General features: G+C 37.5%; 1 protein-coding gene across 1 annotated transcript in view; it reads left to right on the top strand.

Annotated features, from left to right (window-relative positions):
• Positions 1 to 25,282, top strand: part of tmem135 (transmembrane protein 135) — a 65,286-nt gene that overhangs the window by 37,366 nt on the left and 2,638 nt on the right. Inside the window, exons 6-13 of the mRNA XM_066699283.1 lie at positions 4,046 to 4,092; positions 21,858 to 21,899; positions 22,427 to 22,591; positions 23,122 to 23,191; positions 24,099 to 24,266; positions 24,683 to 24,746; positions 24,854 to 24,930; positions 25,136 to 25,234. Of these exons, the coding sequence (XP_066555380.1) occupies positions 4,046 to 4,092; positions 21,858 to 21,899; positions 22,427 to 22,591; positions 23,122 to 23,191; positions 24,099 to 24,266; positions 24,683 to 24,746; positions 24,854 to 24,930; positions 25,136 to 25,234 (732 nt within the window). The remainder of the gene's footprint in view (positions 1 to 4,045; positions 4,093 to 21,857; positions 21,900 to 22,426; positions 22,592 to 23,121; positions 23,192 to 24,098; positions 24,267 to 24,682; positions 24,747 to 24,853; positions 24,931 to 25,135; positions 25,235 to 25,282) is intronic.

The following is a 25,282-nucleotide window of genomic DNA, read 5'->3' as shown; positions in this document are numbered from 1 at the left end:
GCATGAAGACCGACTGGCAAACGTAGTATCTTAAAAAATAAGGGGGGGGGTTGAACGATCAGTCTGTATAGGACACCCACACAGACTGTTACAGCAGTGTTGTAAAAGTCCTTCTAAAAACCAGAGTTGTACAAATAAAAAGGTGGGGCCTTGACTTGCAATAAATCTTAAACAGTGTTAGGAAGGGAAAGCAGGGATATACAGTGACACCCAGTGGCAAGCTTGACAGTCAAATCAGTTTTCAGATTGAGATATTGAATATGCACACCATTTAAAGTTTGTGTGCTAAGACACAGTATATGCTACATGCTGGTAGATTGTATTGCCTATTATCCCTTTTGTTTAGTGTGGTTTACTTCCTGTGGTAATGGTCCCCTTGCTTTCCCCAAGATATGGGCAGAACAATGTCATTCTTATCGGAGTTTTGAGTGTCAGATGCAGGAAAGATTACCTTGGTCCTTTTGTTTGACTTCATTTTCTAAAGATGTGATAAGGCAGATGTTCTAGAATGTTTATTTTAATCTCCAGATGAAAACTAATCATTTTACAAGAAAACAAAAAATACATATATATCTATATAATTAACATGACTGGAAAATAAATGAATAAGTCTGGAATAAATGGTTCTAATAAAGTCTGATCTCTCAGCACCTGAACTTAAGCCCTTAAGCCTTTCTCTTGTTAATGCTGGGATCCTGTCAGCTTGTGGCTCTAACATGTTAATTTTTCTGAGCCTGCATTACCCTCAGGGCTCATTCTATTGAACGATGACAGTTCATGTCAGCTGTACATTACAGTGGCTCCTGTCTTGGGAAATGTGAGATCTTGCTCATTTTGTAACTCGACTGGCCCTTTTGTTTCTTTCACGTTCACAGTAAACCGATATTTCAGAGAATCTTTGCCTTACATTATCTGCACAATGTAATTTTTTACCTTAATGAGCCTGCTATCATAAGCTATTAAGAGTTTTGTTTGCAAAGCATGGAGCAGCAGCAAGAGGGAAAAGTTTAATTGACTTATAGCAGAAATATAGATCTAAAGATCTAAATATAGATATAAACCCAGTACAGTTATGTGTCAGCCTAAGCAGGAAAGTCGATGCCTTTAGATGTGTCCGAATACATGCTTTGTAACGAGTTTTGTTTACTAATAATTTACATTTTGCAGTTTTAAAAGTAGTCCCTGTAGTCTTGCCTCTTATAACAACTGATTTAAAAACAATCGGGCCTTCATGGAAGATGCTAGACCAAAACTGATTTTTATTTTTAATGAACTACAAAAGGAAAGTTTTAGGTTTTTTTTTTTCCCTAAACTGGCATTACAAAAATGTAGATTGATTAATAGCAGAAACAATCAATCTCACGCTCCACAAGCTTTATCTTTCTGTAAGGGCCATGCCGAGATTCACTTGGCTGGTGTGATCATGGCCCATAGTTCTGACATCAACAAGGGAATGTGCATCTGTCAGCATTGTGAAGTGCATCCTCCCCGTATGTGCAGAAATGAACACGGCCAGCCCTAAATGAAGATCCCGGAGCAGATGACTTCAAAGTGGCGTGTCTCAGATGCCTAGGCTTCTGCGGGTTATCAGCCATGTGTGTAGGCTGCAGGTAGTGACGATGGCTTCACACCCAGACTCCATGTTTTTGTGTTAAGCCAGCTCTGCTCCTTTCTTTGCTCTTTTTACTGAGGTGCTGAAAGAAATGCCATTCTTGTTCTGTATCTAAACTCTAAACTGGCTGTGGTTAAAAGGGACAGAGAGGCAAACAAGGGCAGTCATAATCTGGAATATCATACTTCCACCACAACGAATTCTTTCATGCACTTGGCTTACAGGATTTTCTGCTTTTTATTTATTTTAAAACTGGTACTCTTTTATTCTAGAAAAAAAATAATGTATTGTCTGACTATAGGCATGGAAACTCAATTTTGTTTTGCATTTAAAACAAAGGTAACGGCAAAACAATTTAACATGAGTAATTAGTTTCAATTAATCTATTAACCGGTCAATTGTGGTGCGAAGGGCTGCAGGACAGCAGTTCTCGGCATGAGTCTTGTCCATCTGGCTGTGTGACTAATTTTTTTGAAAGCCTGTGAGAGCAGAGACTGATGGGGAAAGTGTCCAAGTGCTGGGGAGTGGTGAGGGTTTGCAGCTGGCTGCATGACTCCACTTCATTTCCAATCACTCTCACAGTGGGAAGTTATTTGGTTGTTCTGCTAAGCTGAGCTCTGCCTTGTCCTCTCCCCTTGTCTCCCTTTCCACTTATGAGGGAGGAGACAACCCCCTGGTATTCAGACACAGCAAGTGTGACCTTTCCTTCACGATAAATGTTCCCTCAGTTTGTTTGGTTTTGGAGCTCCACATTTACATACCAGTGCCAGTGCTGGGATCAATCTTTGGAGTGCAGAACTTCACAAACCCTTACAGTTTTTGTGTTTGTGTGTTAAACCTTACGTCATTTGTGTCTTAATAAAGTAAGTCTGTCTTAGGCTCAGTGTAACCTACATTTTCTTTTATACTGTTTGACTGGTTTCCTTTCGGCTGTGAAGAAAGCACCCGAGAGCAATCTGACGAGAAAAGATTAATTTGTCAAGTGAATCAGTCTATATGGTACACAAATGTTTAAAATATTAGTCATTTAGTTTAACTATATATTTATTGTGATTCTGTCTTCTATTGAGAGAATAGAATAAAAACTGGAAATGACTATAGTGGGAAATTGCAGGATTTCTTAAAATGCATTTTACATGAAATATCAAGGCCTGCTTCATTTAAAAACACCTCCAAATGTGGCTGTAACTTGCAGTAAACCGGATGGTTGCCAGTATAGATTGCTAAATGACACGGCAGATGATTATCGTCACAATTATTAGTGAATCTCAGTCTTTACGAATCACGTGGGGATGTACTGCCCATTGTTACTGGATGATGCGAGTAATCATTGACATTCAGGTTATTTCCCATCAACAGATGACATGCACCTTTTGTGTTTTTTTTTCTTTCTTTCTTTTATGATATCAATCTTTCAACACCAGTTCATTTGTTATATTGTGCTTTAATGCTTCAATGTTATTTTTCAACAGGTACAGTATTTAGGGGGAATAAATACCTGGAATGCTCATGATAACAAACTTGGTAAATCAAAAATGCATCCGTTAGTGTTTTGGCATATCCGGAGTATTTTAGGTTGCTTTCCTCTCCGCTGTTTAAACACAATTGACATTTGTCAGATTTAATCATTACGTTCCAACCAAATCGCTAAAACACATATCACAATAATTGGCTGTTATTCCATAACCTGTTTTTTTTGGCATTGCTTCTATCCTGTCTCTTAGCGGAGCCCGCAGGGCTTATTGGCAGTGAAGTGTTAATAGTATTGAACAGCTGCTGTTGTTTTACCATACGCACGGTGGCACATGGCCAGGTGATATCTGGAGAAAGAAAAGATTCTGTTTTAGTATGATAGGCAGATCAGTGGAGGAGTTGAGTCTATTTATAACAAAGTATGAACCTGTAAAAACAGTTGTATGTAATAGGATGTGACTTGGAGAATGTCTTCAGATTAACCCACAAACATTGGGGAACGGTCTGCCTGGTCTGCATTTCTGCTCCAATCCTAGAGGGCACACTTTCCATAAGCTTTCGAGAGATGGTGGCACTTTTTGTCTGCAGTCTCTTCCCGTTTCTCAGAAAGTACTGGTCGAGGCCCTCACCATGAAACTCTTAAACACAAAGTGTCGGTCGTGGTGATGGTAATTAACTTCAACAGGCTTGAGTTGGACCTACCACCAATGCCCTCTTCACAGCACGTGACTTGTAGTACAATCTTTACCTGCAGAGGAAGGCTTGTGCCAATAGTTTTGTGATCAAGTGTATACGTATATGAGAAATAAGTATAAAAGAGGGAGGATATATTTGCTAAATGGCCTTCTTTAGCTTTGCAGGAAGATGTGCAACTTCACATGTGTGTGAAAATCCATCATATATTCATGTGAACCTATAATGTTTCAGCCTTTTTCATGCGTTATCTTTGTTTCTCCACAGGTGCTATTGTTCTGCCTGACCGCTTCCCTGTACATGTTTTTCTTCAGGTAAGTGAATTGATAAGCTCTTTAAATTAAAACCTTTTACTTGTAGCAAATAGTTTCTTTATTTCCACATTCTTTTTTGATTAAGTGTATGCAGCCTTTAATAGGAAAAACATGCAGTTGTTTAGTCTTTAAAATCATTAGTTTTGTGATTTTTTTTTTAAATGGTTGATTAAGTACATTCTAACAAAATGGTTTTAGAATAATGTGACCGATGCTTATTTAAATAAAACATATTTAAAACAATAATACAACTATATAACTGCATCAAACTGATTATGACATTTGACATTCAGCAACTATGCAGAATGCAATCTACCAAGTATTGAAAAGAAAAGTGCAGGTATCATTTTACAGATTTCTAAAAATATTGAGCTTTATGATTTGATCATCTATGTGCTTATGACAGAATTAGTTTGTGTGGGATGTTTGTCAAAGTTTTATTTTCATTATTATTAGAAAATCTCTAATAAATAGTATATGTTAAATGTAGTATAACATATAAACTAGGTTTTCTAAGGAAACTCAGACTCTAAAGTGGGAATTCGTGGCTCGCTTTGTTGTACCTTTCAGGTCACTGATTGAGTTTGTAGTACGGTTGTAGGAGAAATTTGTACCGAGCTTCCACAGATTCAGAGCCACCCTGGGTCAGCCTGTTTTAGTCCCCCCCCGCCCTCGGAACAAAGCAGTCTGCATTAAAGCATTGTGTTGTGTGAGACGGGCCCCTTTTGAGATACATGTCACGGTTCATTGGGGAATGCAGAGTGCATGTAGTTGTGCAAAGGGGGAGTGGGGAGGCCGAAGTTTAAATGAAGAACACAAGGTGGGCTGGATCACCTTTGACAGTGCATGAATTAGTTCTCCAATTATTTCTGGCGCAAGCAATTAGGCTGGTATCGTGGCTGCAGGAATGTGCTTACACTTCCTCTGTAAAAGGCATGTGTATGCTAGTCCTGTCTGGATTCACTTGAAACTTTCTCGGTTAACTGTGACCGTCACTCAGCACCCTGGATTAACAGTCCTGTTGGGAAAGATCTTAAGTACACAGCAGCACTGTGTTTTTGTCAGTCGTAGTTGTTACTGCTTCTCTGACTGTAAATGTGCAGTCTACATTCATATGATGTGTTGTGGCTGTGCAGTTTGATATGTTGCATCTCCTTGTCATGTAGAAATAAATCAGTTCCCTGAATTAAAACAAGATAAGATGTTCCCGGTGTACTTTATCACAATCGTATACAATTCCAGGTGGAAATGTTACTTAAAAGTTGAGGGAAATGTCTGATAGGTTATCACCGGATTGGATTTCTGATAAAAATGTGATCAATACGAATTATTTAAACCTATTTACTTTCAGAGTCAGTAATATGGTTCTCAGTGTTGTATGTAAGTGGAGGTTGAATCTTTTAAAATACAAACTACCTGCTAAACTAAAATGCTGAATAGTCTTAGGATAAAAAAAAATAGACAAGGTATATTCCTATATTTATATAATTGGTGCATTAAAACCACAAGGCTGAATAGGCTAATAAGTTGTACACTTCTTCACCCTTCTGTTTTGTTCGGGAGTGTTCCCTGATCACTGAACAATTTTAAGTCAGATGGAGGAAAAACACACCGCTCGGGTCTAATTGTGATTTTGCAGTTGTTTAAGTAATGCATATCATAACAAATCACAGTTTTACAAATGGAACACTTTCATAGCCGCCATCAGTGCTGCCAGAACAAAAGTTATCAGGTCTTTTCGTGAACATGTGCCACATGCAAACACGAGGGCAAAGATGTGGGGATAAAAACTAGTGGAGGTTGCCAAGGTAGTTAATCCCAAATCTTGATCACACAAGCTTACAATAGACTTGTCTCAGTTGGGCTAGCCTCTATTTTGGGATTGACACGGAAGCTGTAATTAAAGAGCAAAATTTGAGTAAATTGAAAGAGCCGTGCAGAATTGATTTTTTTTTTTTTTTTGGTAAGTAATTTGTGAATGTCTTTGTTGTCCTCATGCACTAAATTGCACTTCATTGCTTTCTTAGAACACAGGATTTTGGTAATTGTGAACACTTAATGACATGCGTGTGGTGAAATTGGAAAAATTAGTTTTTTTCTACAAAGTCTGATTTCCTCCTGCAAATTGAACAAAATTAACTTTGGCATATTTTTGACATACATTTCATTATACGGGACATTTGACATGTATTTTCCTCTACATGACAATAACTTAGCTTTGACTTTCATGAATGTCTCTCTCATTTGTGATTGGACCTAAATGATATTAATTTTAAAGTTATAATGCTTAATCCAGATCAGTGTCTCATTCACCTGTGCTCTAGTTCTTTCTTAATGGGTTTTTCATATTAAAGTGATAAAACAGCTGAAATTGATGTGAAGTCAGCTGTAAACAGGACTGCTTGCTGCTTCATAGGTCTTTAAAAACCTGCATGTGTTGTCCAACAGCTGTATTAAGAGATTTGGAATTTCAGCAGCTTCTGCACAGAACCCCACTCATTAATGTCGTTAACCCTTTTTCTGTAAAGCAAATGTAGATGCCTCACTCAGTTATAATTCCCTTTCCCCTGCCCCTTATGCGATTGAAATAAATCACTGAAGACTCATGAAATCATGGACCAAATTCTGAAAATTGAAATTTGAGATGTTCGATAATAAGGGGCACAGTAATTACCTTTGACTAGTAACTGAGGTTATACACGTTATTGCAATAAATGATGTTTTGAAAATAATTTTGGTACATTTTAAGTACAAAGACATTTAAAAAACATTGAATATAACTTTTAGTTACAGTATAGCTAACAAGATTTTATGAAGTGAGGCATTTGTATACGATGTCTTGTTTATATATTCTTTTAAGTTATCACTTGACATGCAGTAGTATCTGGTGGAAAATATGTTTTGTTTTGGTGAAATGGTAAACCATTGAAGTGTATGGTTTACCACTGAAAAAAGTAAGCTGGAAGAAGATAATCTTGTTCTCGCTTTGTGTGGATTAGCTATTACCTAGAGTTTGCCAACAGTTTGTCTTTGTGTATCAAAGTAGAGTGAATTTTAATAGGACATGATATTAAATGACAGTCCTTTTTTATTGTTGTTTTTTGTCATTTCCTTCTAGCTTGTGATCAAAACCATAACACATTGTAGGGATTGTAAATAAGATTTTCTGTATTTTGTTAGTTTGTTTGTTGCTGTCCTCTATTTTTTCCCAGCCATTAGCCTATTTTTAAGTGGTTATGTAAGCGATTTATTGAATATTTTATCGTAATTTTTTAAAAGTAATTATTAATCTATATTAAATTAAATGATAATTGATCCAATAAATGTATATGTACACAAAGTGCAGGGTTAGTTAGAGCTAGACTAGTGCATCAACCTAAAATGAAAAGGAAATGTGGAAATTGTAACTGATTTGTATTGCCTCAATCAAATGGATTTACAAATAGTTGTGATTGCCAGGTTGGAATAAGGTTTTGTTAAAATGTTCTTGTTTCCCAACTGTATGGTAATGAAGACTGTCTGACAAACAAGGAAGTCTGGCCTTTAACACTGCGCCACCTAATATGTTGTGGTCCCTTGGGTTGTTATTTCTGTGTAATTGTAATCTTGGACTCACAGTCTGATTGTTCTTCATCAAGCTTCATTTGACTAGTGCTGCAAAGACGCTCAATTCGAATCCTGCCTCGATATCAACTTTCTAATGCATTCTCCATCATTCCATAACCCAGCAGGTGCTGAGGGCTTTCCAGCCTTGTTATTCAACCAGTTCAGTTGTCTTTTGTTCATGACAGGGCTATTTGTATAGAGCTATTTGGTTTCCTTTAATTATGGTTCTCTTTGTGGTAGTGTGTGCGAGCTGGGGCTATCAAAAATCGAGACGGTATATGATTTTCTTTCGCCGTGCTTCTCACCTTTCTTCCAAAGATCAAAGCTGGCTCCCTCTTTTCTTTCTTTTCTTTCTTTTACCCCTGTAGGCTCTTATTGCAGATGCACAGAGCTAAGTGGTCATCATTCAAATGGAAATTTGCTCTCTGAAAGTGGGGATGGGGTTAGTATTTGTAATCCTCTCATCACAGAGATGCATCCTAATTTAAGATACAAAATAAAGCATTTGTGTGTGTGTGTATATATAATCTATATAATATACACATACATACATACACGTACTCAAAAGAGAGGCGTACATTTCACATACATTTAATTTAGTCTCTGTGTACAATGGTCTTCATCTTTTGAAATAGATTAATTGTCCTTGTGTACAAGGTGTTTCAAACATTATTTCATTGGATCCACAAAGTGCCTCAGGGAGGGGTCATGGTTTCTTGAATAATGGATCTGGTAAAAGTAGAACTGTGGAAAACGTTTTCACTTTTCTGCAATCAGCTGCTGTCAGAAGATGATGCAGTAACTATTCGAGATAAGGCTACTATCCCAGAGCAGGAAGTGATTGTGCAGTGATTAAAATGCAGAAAGAGGGTATGAACCAAGAACAACATTTTTATCCGCATTTAAATAAATACAACATAATCACATATTAAATTAAGTAAATACTGAATAAACCATATGTTAATATAATATTGGTGTGTTACTAAAAAAAATATCTAAAACGTTGTCGACTTGCATGTGTGTGAACATATAAAGTAGTAAAATGTTACTATTTAAAAATAATAATTATAATGTAATTTTCATATAACAAGATTCACATCCTAATCACCATTTTGTATTTTGATATGAACCAGAAACTGATGGTATCTTGCTTCTTGAGATACTGTACTTCCAGGATACATTTAATAATGATATGCTTTATTAGAAAAGATCACAAGGTTTGGATTGTGAGTTTCAATGCCATAAATAAGGCATTGTTCCCTTCCTTGTTTGCAACATGTCCGTGAAATCTAATTTCCATGGTATAATGAGCCAGATCTAAGTCTTACATCTTGTGATGGGGCAGTAAAAGATTATCCGAAGGCTGACGTACAGCCCAGAGTGTGACTGGCTTTGGTCATCGTGAGGGTTACAGTTGCACTGTAATGTAATTTAAACAATCAAAAAATGAACTAAAAATCCTAGCAATAGTTTTCCATTCAAGTAAACTGAAAAAATAAAATTTAGTTTTAGTCCATCTTTCTTCCGTATCAGCCCCTCCTCCCATAACCCAGCTATTAACACTTTTGTTGACTTTTAATTGTCTTCTGCTTGGCACCCCCTAGTGGGCACACGCTCAATCGACACTTGCTTGGATATGAACCATGAACAGACCTTTTAATTACGTTGGATTATTTTTGGTTTCTAAGAGGTCTCTTTGTTTTAGATTTGAGTTTCTCTACCTTCTCTGTCCTAAATCAGACACAGAGAGATGTAAACATTACTGAAAGTGGGTGGGGGAAAAAGGAAATAATTGTATTAGTAATGTTTCAGTTGTTTTGGAAAAGCACTAGGAGTTTCAGTGAAATGAAAAGACTTACTGGACTATACAGTGTCAGTTCTGCTTCTGCCATGTAAATTACATCAGCCCAGCTGAGCTTTGGGAAAATTTTCCACTATTATCAGCTTACACCGTGGGTATTGGTTTCGGATCTGTGATTGTATGCCAGCTATGCAGGAAGGTGTTTACCTGCTAGGTGTTCAGGGCCGTAATGGGAGATGCTTTTAAAGTCTAAGGTTACATCCATCTTATCCAAAGACATCCAGAAGAGGAAGGAAAGGGGGTCTCCTCCCTTTGATTGGCTCCACCTGTCAATCACAATGGCTCTTTTGTCAGAACCCAATTGAAGTCCTGGAGGTTTGGCTGTTTATCATGTTCCTGTCATCTAGAAACACGAAACAAAAAAAGAAGGGAAAAAAAAGTGGGGTTAGAAAGAAAGTGGCTTCTGGTTCTCAGGCCTTAGAGAATAAGGCACTTGTCCCTTCTGGGGGGTGGGGGTGAGGCCGGGGGGGGTTCATATCCCAGCTGCCATGAAATGCTTTCTGTAAGGGGATTTGATCTTTTCACAATGTACTACATTAGTCTTACAGTTTCAGGCTCTTTAGGCAGGGCTGCGATTGGGCGCTGATATTACAAGTGAGATGATGGGAAAGCAATTGAGCTTCACAGAGTTCACTTGGCTTTGATCTTTAGGGAGACAAAAAGCACAGTTTGAGACGCAGCTTCTCGGCTCCCATGCGCGGCTCTGGAGCGCTTGGTTTTCCAGTGATGCAACCTATTGGAGCAGGAACGTGTCAGAGAGAGGTCACCCGACAGCGTGTCTGTTAGTCCATGCCCAACGGGATTCGTCATCATCGGATTCGAGTCACTGGATGAGTCCTCGTGGATTTTCATAAGGTTGTTTATGAACGGCCTGCTGACTGTATTAGTCTCGTCACAATGGATTATTTTCTGCCTTTTGATAAGAACACTAAAGTATTCAGCAGCTGACATCACATTTAGATTTATTTATTTATTTTTATTAAAAAGCTGTTACACACAATATTTGAATGAATGACATGTTACATATGTAGGCCTATAGTTCATCTGGTCAACAGCTGTAACTCTAGACGGGCTGACATGGCAGATTCTGTGCTTGTCATGGGAGATGTGACCAGAGTAGTCTTCAGGGTGGCTGGGCCACAGGTTACACTGCATATATATATATATATATATATATATATATATATATATATATATATATATATATATATATATATATATATATATATATAATTAGTAAAGGTCTTACTAAATGTAATTGAATGGCAATTGTCCTTTGATTAAATTGCCCATTTTAAACATAGTTGTGGATGGGAGACAGAGCCTTGCTGCAGATATAAACAATGTTCTCAATTGCACCAAGTTGCTACTGTATTGTAGACATAGTCATGTAACAAAATTATCAGCATTGCATTAAATTAGTTTATTCTTTAGTTTTTCATTGCATTTCATATCTATATAAATATATACACACACAAACACACACAGGGGACATTTACTTTGGTTCTCTACCTGTGTTCCTAATATAATCAAAAATAAAATGGGCAAAATGGAGGTTAAAGGTAAAGGCATAATGAAACTTGGCCATACAGAGGAATGAAGAAGGAAGCCAAGTGTTTGGAGGTATGTTAGGCCATCCAAAGCAAGGGTGACTCAGCATGGAAATAGGATCACTGCTGTCTCCATTTTGGTTTTAAAAAACTGGCACAGAGAAGTCCTGTGTGTGCTGTCATCATGTCTGGGTGGAATCCAGTCTGCTTAGTTGAGGTTTCAAATTCTTTGTTACAGAAATGAAAATAAGTGACTTAACTTCATAATAAACATAATTCAATATTTTTTTGTACGAACAGGGAATACTCTTTGCCATCAAGAAATAGGCCTACATATGCTTGCCTTGCATACTTCTCAAGGAATTTACTCCAAGGATCTCACTCAGGATTAGTATCTTGCTCTTCTTAGATCCTAACATTCTTGTGGCTCTAACAGAGTTTAAAAGGGGATTGTTTTGAAATAAATTTAATTATTGGTTATATTCACATTATCTGTATGTCATGATTCTCAGATACTAGGTTTTTAAAAATATCTCCAAGGTTTGAATTACTTCATAAAATTCCTGCAGTTTGTATGCAAATCTGATTATTTTTCTGGGGGAGATGAAGTATGATTAACACAAAATTATTAATGTTACTTGGAGTAATTTTACACAGTAACATTTACAATGTTTGTCTATTTGAATTTTACAGTAGTATTTCTTCCATGGGTGGGAATAAACAAAACAGTTTTCCCTGTCTGGAATACATATTGGTTTGGAAGATGTAGATCGACTGTGAATAGGCTTTATTTTCTATTATATGCTGTAATGGTACATTTAATAGTAGTCTTGTTTGACTTTGTTCAATCCAAAGTATGTCCAAATAAATCTCTGGCTATGAATGATTTTGTTTAAAAAATCCCTGTGAAGCAATATTGATTTATATCTTCAGATGTCAGAACTGACATTAAAGTTTGAAATTTAGCGTATAGCTGTCCAACTTTCGCTGTTTATATTGGCGATGCTTCAGAGGTGATGACAGAAATTAAACTTGAGGAAGAAAGTGGACCCACCAGAGGCAGAGGACTCTCAGGTTACAGCAGATGTGCTGGGAGCCCAGGCAGCCTCTGAGGGGAGGCGGTTTTCACCACTGAATTTAACTGCTGTTGTAATTGAGTTGGAAACACTTATCTGGCTTTGAAATGCTAATTTACAAGATTATTGAATGTTTCAGACAAAATACAGCAGCCAGACACCAGACACATAGAATACACAGAGTAGCCTGGCTGCTGGGGTGGAAGTCATTTTATACTTTTCTCTGCACAAGGAATACCTTGAGAGTGAATCAAGCTCTGGAATTGATCTGTAAACCCTGCAATGTCTTCCAACAGCAGTGTTTTTTTCTGCTGGGTGAACTGTACTGTTGAAGTACAAAAAATATAATTGTTGCTGTGTTTCCCAAACACTGGACAAATGCATAATAGAGTATGTATTAATCATGAGTGTCCCACTTCCATGACCTGCATTCGTTATCCATATATTAAAAAGATGGAGGGAAAAAAAGACTTAATTACATATATGGAAAAATGTCAAGGAGTTGTTAGTCATTACACCCACCAGTACAGCAGGTTGTTGAGAGTGACAGGGTTGGTTTTTAGTTTTACACTGGGGGGGGGGTGGTGTGCAGGGCAGGTGCAAGAACTCTTTCCCGCATCAGTCACTCACAGTTAATGCAGCTGAAACTCTCGTAGCTGAGTGTTATATTTCAGGAAAATCTGCAGACCAAAGCAAATTTATATTAGCATAGTCAGCTGAGAATGAGGGTGTTCTTCCTTTTAGTCTGAATAGGTTGGTTGCAGTGGGACTAAAGTTATTTATTTTCCATTTTCTATTAGGCCATATGTAACCAAGAAGGTTGATGCCTTATTTTAAGGGCAAATGAGAGAGTACTTTTGCCTGCATTTGCAATGTCCTGGGTATATTAAGAGAAAGCGATGGCTCATTCTGACTTAAAATGTCAGGCAGAACAAAACAGTTAGATGACCTCGTGGGTCCGTATTGTCTCTGGAGATTGACATGTGATGGTGCTATGATCAGTAATACCCTTACTTTTCACTTCTCTAAAAGGTATTAATTGATCCTAGCTGTCATCTGCCACAGGAAGCACATTAATTTGTTCTGTGTTTTGCTGGTTCTCTACTGCATCACGCTTTCTGATTCTTTTGAATTTGTATTATTTTTGGCAAGTTAACTTTTACTACTTGTCTTGACAGGTACTGGCTTCTGTGACTTTTTAACCTCAGACTGCTTAGCACACCACCTCCCCTCAACACATTAATTGCATATTGTATGTGGCTTTGTTTACATTGCTAGGTAATTTGTATTTTCATTTACTCAAAGCTGTATCCTTGTTGAATACCAAAATTGGCCATGGGCACAATTACTCACATGGCTTATCCCCCCCAGTTAATAAGGTGTAACTTGCATAAAGATCTGTAAGAGTTTTCCGTTCATTAATTAGCAGCACACACAAGCTCTTCAGAAGATGAAACTTTCCTGAAAGTGCATTTTTGTTTACCTACTTGTAGAGATATAATCACATTTAGTTGTACACCGATCAGCCATAACATTATGACCACCTGCCTAATATTGTGTAGGTCCCCCTTTTGCTGCCAAAACAGCCCTGACCCGTCAAGGCACGGACTCCACTAGACCTCTGAAGGTGTGCTGTGGTATCTGGCACCAAGACGTTAGCAACAGATCCTTTAAGTCCTGTAAGTTGCGAGGTGGGGCCTCCATGGATCGGACTTGTTTGTCCAGCACATCCCACAGATGCTTGATTGGATTGAGATTTGGAGGCCAAGTCAACATCTTGGACTCGTGATTCATCAGACTAGGCCACCTTCTTCCATTGCTCTGTGGTCCAGTTCTGATGCTCACGTGCCCATTGTAGGCGCTTTCGGCGGTGGACAGGGGTCAGCATGGGCACCCTGACTGGTCTGCAGCTACGCAGCCTCATACGTAACAAACTGCGATGCACTGTGTGTTCTGACACCTTTCTATCAGAACCAGCATTCACTTTTTCAGCAATTTGAGCTACAGTAGCTCGTCTGTTGGATCGGACCACACGGGCCAGCCTTCGCTCCCCACGTGCATCAATGAGCCTTGGCCGCCCATGACCCTGTCGCCGGTTCACCGCTTTTCCTTCTTTGGACCACTTTTGATAGGTACTGACCACTGCAGACCGGGAACACCCCACAAGAGCTGCAGTTTTGGAGATTCTCTGACCCAGTCGTCCAGCCATCACAATTTGGCCCTTGTCAAAGTCGCTCAGATCCTTACGCTTGCCCAGTTTTCCTGCTTCTAACACATCAACTTTGAGGACAAAATGTTCACTTGCTGCATAATATATCCCACCCACTGACAGGTGACATGGTGACGAGATTATCAGTGTTACTCACTTCACCTGTCAGTTTTCATAATGTTATCGCTGATCGGTGTATTATATAGCTGTTGTTGAAGCTGTTCATCTAGCTTTGATATAATGACGTTCCTTCAGATAGTTTAAAAAAATGGATTCTGGGTAGAACAAGACTATTATATTCAATCCAGAGGATGCCTTTACCAAGATCATCTGGAAAATGAAAACAAATAGTTATTTGAGTGTTCAAGCATGAAACATAATTCTTGGAAAACTCGTGAAAAGCTATTGAAAGGTCTGTCAAATAAAACGTGTGAAAAAAAGAAACCAAAGATTTGAGATTCACTAAAATATATATTGCATTATATGTGGTTTGGTATTTAATATAATGTATCTGTTATGTCCAGTCATGTTATGCGATTAAGTCAGATATAATTATTGAAGGAGAGAGCTTCATATCAGATCAGTCACCTGGACTCTCGAGGTCAGTGGTAGTGAAGTTATCTGGCACATTCTGAACAAGTCTGAATCACACTGGTTTAAAAAACAAAACCAAATAACAGTAGCTTTGTAATATGAAAAAGTACCCCAGAACAATGTAAACTGTGATGTGATTTACAGTTTCTTGATAAAGCAGTCGTAAGACTTTATATACGCAGTGTGTGACTTTGATGCTAGTTCTCGGTCCCAGCTGCAGGGTTGTACCTTCGCAAGCTCTGGATTTAATTATTTAAACACTTTGGCTGTACATTCTTACACACAAGGCCACAATACATTAGTTGTTTTATTGAGACAGTATTATCTAGTGTGTATCTGGCCTCTATTCTACTTAAACTGGCACTGCAAATATGTGTTATTCCTGGAGTAAATATTCTGGTTTCTGCATGCTATGTGATCTAGTTGAAAATCTTCATTTATTATGCATTGTTTGATATAAACACCCTCTTACACCCCCACATGGTAGTATGAATGAACTGAGAGAGAATGCAATAAAATAAAATAAATTGCATGGCACAAATGTAATAAATAGCCTGTACTTAAAGTACCCTGGAGTTCACATAAATAATGTCTCCCACACCATGAGCTTTAAGGGTTCACTATATCATAACTAAATAAAAGAACCACAGAAACCCAAATATTTATGCTGTAACATTTTTCTATTTCAGTACACATGAAATTGCTCTGGGGAATATGGCTGTGTGTGTTTATAGTAGGCATCATGTCTGATACTGCAGTTTGCTAGCCAAGTTTTTGCTCTAATTTGTTTCCAGTTGGCTTCTGGACCTCACTGATCTTTCTTAGTATATCATTCAAATTTTTTGTGTAGGGGGACCATGGGGTTTTAAAATATGTTGCCTTGTTTTAGATTGATTGTACTGAGGAAGATGTGTTCCCACTCCCTTTATGTGCACCTTGCCAATGTGCTCGTCGTATTAAGTAAGTTGAGCTAAGTTTGCTTACCTTGCAAAACATAAATAACACCAGTGAGCATTTGTTTCCCATTAAAGCAGCAGGCTTTGGCCTTAGTGTTGTGATAAATGGCCCAGAGTAATGAACACATTGAAATATCTCCCTCATGTAGGTACTTTTATATAGCCTATACAAAACAAATGTTGTCCAAAATATAAAACTTGTGATTTTTCTTGTGAACTTCGATGTTTCTAACCCCCATTTTACAGCTTTTTTTTTGTGTGTATTTCTTTGTCCGTTAATGTCAGCTTGCATGACCTGATGTGGAAATGCTGACAGCGTACTATATAATTATGGCAAACCATTTTTGTGGTTTTTAACAAGGATTATTTTAAAGCTTGGAGTGTTAACAGATCTCGGTCATTGTCGGGGGTATTTAAGATTTTATACTGTATGTAACATGGCAACATAAACACAGCACCTTTCAAGTGGAATTTTCTGACACGAAAAAAAAATGTTCCATCATAAAAGGCATTATGGTACATATTTTTCCATTAAGATTTTAAAGCAGCCCACAAACCTCTGAACAGCTTCCCAACGCTTAACTTGAGTGGTTTCTTAGCCTGAATTAAAATAATTAACGTGCTGTATTGGAAGGATGTTGCCTTTTATATTTACTGCACCACAGTAAAGTGTAGAATATAAATGGATACTATTTCAGGTAGCTGTCAAAATTAAAAGATTTGTAATAGATGTGCAAGTTTGATTTTAATAACTTACAATTACTGAGTACTGCTATTAGGTACCTGTCCTGTAATTGTGAAAATGTTTGTGGGAATTGGCATTTGTTTAATGTAGGGGTGTAGATGTATATTGCTAATGTGTAACTTCTGCCAGTATTTACCTCATAAAACACAATGGCACCAACTCCTTTGTAAGAGAGATACAGGACTGTAAAGGAACAGCACCAAGATTTTCCTTCCTTTTACTAGGATTATTGTTTCTATCCTTGTACTGACAGTTCTGTAAAATATTGTCGTAAAAGCCAGGCACCGCATCGCTCTGTTCTAGTTCACTGAAACCGAGCCGTGCTATAGTGGAGACATCTGCTGCCGGCACTGATTGCAGTTTAACTGCCGATGTCGGCCACCAATATAAGCAAAGGGTTATTTTTCCTGATTAATTAACTAACACCCTGCCTTCCTCAGACAAATCAACACACAATGACTTATTTCAACTGACGCCAGGGTGACGGTTGTGTGATTTGTTTGAAGGGTTTGGCTGATTAGTGTCCTTTTAAAGAAAACAAAATGTACCCCAGTTAATTAATTTTATTTTGCTATGCTTGTGCTGTGCTGTGCTCTGCTTGCTGATCCTTTGTAAGAAGCCAATAAAACAACTTGTAAAAGCTTGTAAACCACTCCACGTTCATTTCAATCTAACATTTTATACCAAAGTCCTATTACAGTGTAGGTTGAAAACAAATTTAACAGCCAGCAAGTAATTTTGATTGCTGTTGTATACAAATATTAATAATTAACCTTGTGTAAAATTTGTGTCAATTCTTGTCTCATTACTTTGGGTGCATCTTGGTCTGAGGTGCTTTTGTGTGTGAATAGCTCTTTGATTTGCTACTTGAACAAATACATATAAACACAGATAGATATGGTCCTCCCACCTTTTATAAAGGGACAAAAAAGATGTGTAACGTGAGAAATTATGCAGTAACGGCAAAGCTTTCTAATATTTATTTTTTAACGTTAACCTAAAAGGAAATTTCTACACTAATTGAACCATTATATGAAAAGTAACTGGTTGAAAATAAGTTTAGTGTGTTGCTTTAAAAGTCCAGATTTATGTCCCTATACATATATTTTCTTTGAGGAGAAAAATACCACCACTTAACATCGAAAAATAAATCTCTGCGGCCATCTCAAATTAAGCAACAGCAACATATTTTATATTTTATTTTAAATTACAGTAAATGTGTGCTTTCATTGGCATTGCTTCCTATAATGTACTGGATTATTTTGCAAAGCTGTCCAAGTCTGTGGTGGAGTATAAACAGAGTGCTCCCTCGGTCTGCCCTGGGTTGGGTACAAGACGATTCAAGACGATTGTTTTCACCTTATTTGGGTATCTGTGAAAATTTGGTCTGCTGGTTTTCCAGAGGAGGAGCGTTGGTTGGTTCATATCAGTTTTCTGCCTTTTCCTCATATCATTAGGAGGGATCGCTAGCCACTTTAATCTGCAATTGAAAATCTGACCTTACACCAGTGTCATTTATTTACAATGCAGGAGAGAACTGCATATTAATTGTCAATAAAAGTACTTGGAGTATTGTGAGGATTCATGTAGGCAATCCAGCACAAGTGTCACTTTTTGACTGACTTTTGGTGTTACATTTGAGAATGGCCTAATCAGTCCATTGCATTGTCATCTGACATAAATTCAATGGTAGTACGTTTTTTCTTCCTCTGTCAAGGATGCCCACAGCACTGAGAGTCCCTGCATGTATCCTCTTGATAGTAAACAAACTGACTGAAGCAGAGGCAGAGCTAGTGCACATTCCTGGAGAAGTGCATGCATGACAGATGGGGGGGGGGGGGGGTATCAGCTTGCAGGGTTAAAGGTCCCATGTGGGTGCTTGCACACTATCAGAGTGTGACACAAAAGCCCTAGGATGTTATCTCCCTCCTTTTTTATTTCAGGTCTTCCACCTGTTTAAGCACGTAGATGCTCAGGGTGTACATGACACAGATTCTGTTCCCAGCCCCTGACTTCGTCCCACAGCTCATTAGCACAGACTTGATCGCCTTTCCTACACTATTCGTAGGCCTTGAAACTGGGGAGTCTGAGAGCTGCTTCCCCTGATCTCCAGTAAGATCGATAAAACTGTTCTTCACAAACCTTAGAAGAAACTAAAAAAAAAAAACTGGATAAACACTAATATTGTTTATATCGAATGCCAGTTGATGGATTTTGATCAGTTTGCTTTTGTCCAGGTTTTTCAGTTTAAATAAATATGAATACTAATTTAATTCAAACATCTACTGTAACTTTTGGTATTATTGATATGCATGCACTGTTTAGGTAGATATTTTACAAGATTGTTTGCTGGAAGGTTACTTGAGCCTGAAGCAGTTACAGCAAATTAACGTACCACAATACTGATTGCAGGAGAACTTAGCCACACTTTGAGTGAAAGCTAGAATAGGCATCTTCTACATTCCCTGGAAAGCATTTGAACTAGATACTGCTCAGAAATATAGTTAATCACATTTCAGTCCTATATTTTCTATTTTTGAAGGCGTTGGTCAGATGATCAAAGCCTCCTGATTGGTGTCGGCAATATCTGAAGGGTTTCAGGTAACAGTGGTGGTGTTGGCCGGCCTGCGTTCTTCAATTGGAAAGCCCTGGTGATGAGTGTCTTCTCATTAAATATTGTATACTGTAGCATTTCACAGACACCTGCTGTACAACTCCAGTTTGAAGACGAACTGCTGTGCAGACCTTATTTTTGTTTGCATAAGTACGTATAAATAAAGTTGATATTGATTTCCCAGCAGGGCAGTTTTAAGTTACTGGCCTAAGAGCCGTTGAAAATTAAAGATGAGTGTCGCTTGCATAAGTAAGAATCTCAGAAGCCTTTAATTCTGAGCCTTGCAATTTTCCCTCATCTTAAATTTCAAGGTCATGCTATTTCCTTCTTTCCACACCCTGCTCAGGAAGCTGTTGGGGAAGCAGGATAAGCAGCTACTAAATTGTCCTTGACTTGTACTTTGCTTCCAGATACAGTTGTTTGGGTTTCTGTCAAACTTCACAAATTTTTTGGTTGATTTTACCTTTTTTTTGTTTTCATCACCTCCCTTGACTATCGCTATAGATTTTAAGCTTTTTAAACTGCTTTCCTGTTCCACCATTCAGCATAGTAAATGCATGAATAATAGGTGAACTCCATAATCAATCTGAGCCTGTGGCCGAAGTATATTAATGTTTGTTTTCCTTATTCTCTGGAATGAGGTTACTTTTCAATAAAGTAAATCTGTTTTTTAGATTGTTCTCTATAATTTATTGGTTTTATCTTTATTATGATTGAGTTATCTAGGGTCTGTTGATACCATGCCCTCTTACTGTATACAAACATACTTTGTGTATCCGTACATAAATTGCCATCTTCTCTGGGCAATTCTCCCAGTGTAAGAGCATAATATTTATATATATAATATTTAACTAGCCTTCAAAATAGTTTTAGCATATCTAGAAATGCCATCAGTATGCCGTGCCTGGATTACAGCAACTTTTCCCCTGAATTGATTCTTTGTCTGCAGGGGGATATCATATCCCTAAGCTAATCAACATGCCATCCGTAATTTAAAAAATGTAATCATAAAAATTCAATCACAGCAAGTATTTTAATTCAGCACACATTTTTAGAAACTGGAGTTGTTGGTCAAAGATATAACATGAACTATTAATCTGGTGTGTGAGATATCCTTGCATTTCTTTGTATCATATTTCTGTTTAAACGTGATGTGACAATTACACATTGTGGACTAAAACTGTAATTCATATTAAATGATATAAAACAACAATTGACATTCATAAAAACAGGGCGAAGGCCAGACTGCTATATGTGTTCTGTTTTTCAGGAAATTATTCATGTGATTGAGCAGAATTTATCAATTCATTGGTAGGGTTTCTAAGCTGCATTAAACAGAAAGCAAAGATTAGAACATTATTCAACAGCCGCTTCCAGTTTTTACTTTCTGAAGTTAGGAGGCTTTGATTGGAAATGCCCAGCTCCTCGTATATTGTTCTTTGAAGTGTTTTACTGCCGATTCACAAAGAAGCTGGTTAATTTACCCTGTTTGTATTCCAATAAAATCTGACATGTGATGTATGTCTACCTAGATTAGGAGATATTAATCTTTGCTTTTGTTTATTTGGAGAAGGGAAAAGGGAGAAGTACTGAATTCCTGCCGTCCAAATAACCCTCCATGTTAGTGCTGTTTAATGTAAACAGAGTAGGTGGAGGAGACTGATCGTAGTTCACGAAGATTAATTGGAGAGGTGGAGCTCTGTGCTGTGCGGCCAGGCGTTATTCACTGGGGCTGGGGGTTGGGGATTTATTAAAAGTTAAGTGGTGTTAAAGCAAGTAGATTCGGAACTCTCCTTTACAATAAACACAGTAATTCAATCCCGTGGAAACCCTTCAAGGAACAAAATACAATTTCCTTTGTGTCCAACTATCTTCCATCCATAGCGAGTAAAGCAAATAAACCCTAGGATATAGGAAAATTAAGAGAAACAACAATGTCTCTCAACTGCTTAGAGACTCTGGGAGTTTTAATTATTTATAGCAGTTTTTTTTTTTAAATACTCACCTGAACAATATCCAGAATTATCTTGAAAGAAAACTACTGCAGATTATGATGTTCTAATCTCTAATTAAAGGGGTATACTTCAATTAAAGTTGTTAATGGATAGTCATTTAATTTTTTTGCTATCTAGTTCTGTAACATATTAAAATAAAGTTTGGTAGCGCCATCTGCTGGGTCTTATTTAATCTGTATAGCATAGGCAGAAAATGAAAACAATCTTTTTAAAGAATATATGGAAGGTTATAAATGAGATATGGACATTCTGCCCAGCTTATATTTTCCTCTCAAGATATTGGTTATAGATGTACACACTAAAAATCTGCCATACACACATGACCCTTTACAGCAAGAAGGCAGTAACAAATTGTGGAAAAATGTTTTGAACTGACATGAAAGTAGGATTGAGATTTGGCTAAAATGTGTATTAATGCATATGGATGTTTCTTATCCACAGAGAAGTTTAACAAAGTATTTCTTCTACAGATGTCTTAAAAACAGTGAAACAAATACAAGAACATAGTATATTAATCTTTGCATGCATTTTCTTTTTAGGTGCAAAGATGGACTCAAAGGTTTTACATTTTCAGCACTTAAGTAAGTTAAATTCTTATAACTATGCTTTATTTGCACTCATTGTATATGAATTGAATACTATTTTGTCAGTCTGCCTTGTTTAGAATGTAGATATTTAATTTAAATCTCATGTAGTAAAGATGAGTATATGAAGAACAAGGCAATGATGCACATTTCTAGAACTTCGAATGCCTCTGAATCTGTAAATATGCAAATTAATATACTTAGCTAAGATTCAATAGCAATACCTATACCATTGATACCAATTAGTTTAGTATTTGAACTAAAAGGCAGTCACTCTGCATTTTTTACCAGCTACTTTATGGAGTCAAGTTCATTAGATTGAGTGTGTCTGTGTCATAAAATCCATAGCTGTCAACATTCACACAGCTGCCTCTCGTTTTATCACCCCAAAGGAAGACAAAGAAAAATAAGTGTTAACCCATGTGGTAAACGTCACAAAACACCCAATGAAAGAAAGTGAGTGAATGAGGTAAATCTTTTTTTCTGTCAAGTTATAATAGTTTTTTTTTTTTTTCCTCTTCTAGGTTCATTGTGGGAAAAGAAGAGATCCCAACACACTCATTTCTGGCAGAAAGTGCGCATGTAAGAGGTCCCGAGAGGCCTAGACAGGAACAAGAGAGACCAGAAACTCAACCGAGGAAAAGCAGAAGTTCACTCGCAGCACTGACTCGAAACCTCATAGAATCCATGTAAGAAAATTGCAAAATTCCCAAACCCTCGTCAGTGGTGTAAAAGTAGGCCTGTGTTAGCATATATTTAATTTGAAGATTCTGTGTAATTAAACCAAATTATCATCCCATTATTGGGATTTTACAGCTGTTGATTTTTTTTAATTCTACAAAACCAGACATATATCTTAATCATGTATATCATACAAGTGATAAACTACAGCAAGAAAATGCATATTCTGTAGAAAATGTACTGAAACGTTGGCATAAAACCTACTTAACATTTTAGTTTTAGCCCAGAGTTTCACTGTGCATTTTTTTGAAAGAAAATTATGCTGGTACACTACCATTTATTCTTAATGCCCTGTCAACTACTTTTATTTTCTTAAATATTAGATTAACTTGAGCTGGCTAAGGAAATGCATGATTTTCTTCTCAAAATAAATTGCTTTCCTGTAATTTTATGGCTTTTGAATGTGATGTTTGTTTAAAGCAAAGTTTAATTGCCAAAAATGAAATGCGAGTGACGGGATTTTCTTTATTGCTTCCAGATGCAAGCACGGACCAAGACATAGGTGTTGCAAGCACTATGGGGACAACTGCATTTCCTATTGTGTTAAAGTAAGTACGTTCTTTAAGCTAGGTTAAGCAACAGTTCAAATCGGAAAACGTTTCTTGGTTTCAAGACATAAGAATATCACAAACAAATATGTAATGCATATTTTTTCAGTATTAATTGCTCACACAGCAAGAATATTTGTTTTCATGCAGTAGGACAGAACTGTAGTTTAGTTTTTTCTTTCTTTCTTTCTTTCTTTCACAACTGCAAGATTGAAGGTGTGCCTCTTATCAGTATGGAGCCTTGCTCTTCTTTGCTCACACTGTTTTGAGTTTTGCCAAGCTGTGTTTGTTTTTCTGGGGAGTATCTTCTTCCTGGGTTTTTAAACACTCTCTAGTTCTGTCCTAGGAAGACTACTCCCAGCTATTCCACATGAATAATAAACCACTGGACAGAGCTGATGCATAATCATTCTTCTGCATTTGGAGAGCATCAGAGAGAGGATATCCTGAAATGCATACCACTTTCCTTTCAGATTAGAACACACCTCATTCAGCCAGAAAAAAAAAACAAAAAACGGCCAAGTTTAACACACACATGCCCTGATACCAGCACTGCCCTTTTGAAAATAGTTTGCTGCTCGACACAATTTGTTAAACCTACAGACTGAAGATCACAGCTACAACTGACATTTTTCCACAAGCAAACAAACACAAGTTCAAACATAGCACAGTTGAGGGATAGTGTTAAAGGGGAAATCAAAATGGATTAATTGCAAGCGGGATGGATATTGGTCGTGCTTTTCAACTGAAGGCCTAGATTAGATCAACTCTGGCCCACCAACCTCCTTCACATTATAAACCCAATACTTGATGGCAGGTTTCCGTTTTGAAATATGCGTTCAATTAAGGCATCTAACTTAGTTTCTCATGCAGGAATATCTGTCAAATATACTTTATTTTGTTGCAGGGCTTTATTCGGATGTTCAGTGTTGGTTACTTGATTCAGTGCTGTCTGAGGATCCCGTCAGCATTTCGCCATCTCTTCACCAAACCCTCCCGGCTGCTCTCTCTGCTCTACAACAAGGAGAACTTCCAGCTGGGTGCGTTCCTGGGCTCCTTTGTCAGTATATACAAGGTAAACTCTTCTCCTCGCTTGTGTCCATCAACATCCACAGGTTTATTTCAAGCTTAATCCCAGTGTGTATTTTTCTTTCTCCCCATTTTTATTTTTCCATTGATACCGTTGGACGGGATATTGCTTTGCTGGATCAGAAATAATTTAGGCTTCGGTTTGAGAGATTATCCTTCTTCTGCAGACTTATTTCCTGAAATCAGTGGTAGATCCAGTGCAGGTGATTTGCAAACAGAAGGATCTCAACAACGAACAGACCTTTCATGCTACTGAAAATAAGGCTGGGTCAATTTGAAAGTTCATGTCTTTATACCTGCATACCCTTGTTGGTTTCTCCACTGATTGCTTCTAGTGACAGAATGTGCTTTTTCACCTGTGCTGCTGTCTAGTTTATTAAGTGTACTGCTTGTCTTTTAAAGGGCACAAGCTGTTTGTTACGGTGGGTCAGGAATCTGGACGATGAGCTTCATGCTCTCATCGCTGGTAAGAGATCTGTGTTTAGTAGAAGATGTATTTAAAAGTTTGTTTTCCTTCCTTAAATTACTAATTATTCAATTTTCCTCTCTCTACCTGACATGTCTTTCTTAAAGGCTTTCTAGCCGGCGTCTCCATGATGTTTTACAAGAGCACCACTATCTCAATGTACCTGGCTTCAAAACTGGTGGAGGTAAGTAAATAAGTAATGACAATACTAACAATACGTGCCACTCTCTTTATAAACCCACTTCCCCAAAAAACAGGCCAATATAGGATTGAATAATGTATTGATTTAATTTCGTAATGTTTTTTTTTTTTTTTAATAAATACAAAACTTGTTTTTGCAAGTCCTCTTTTTGAACCAGTTTGTGACCGATGCTTGCTTTCTTGGACAGACCATGTATTTTAAAGGCATCGAGGCGGGGAGGTTTCCTTACTTTCCACATGCTGACACCTTGATCTATGCAATTTCCACAGCAATCTGCTTTCAGGCGGTAAGTTTGCAGTTCAGTTCTTCTCTTCTAAGTAATGGAGTCATTAAA

This window comes from Amia ocellicauda, chromosome 3 (assembly GCF_036373705.1).
Source record: "Amia ocellicauda isolate fAmiCal2 chromosome 3, fAmiCal2.hap1, whole genome shotgun sequence".
NCBI classification, from domain to species: Eukaryota; Metazoa; Chordata; class Actinopteri; order Amiiformes; family Amiidae; genus Amia; species Amia ocellicauda.
The sequence above is the reverse complement of the archived record's forward strand: the minus strand, read 5'-3'. Positions and strand labels throughout refer to the sequence as shown.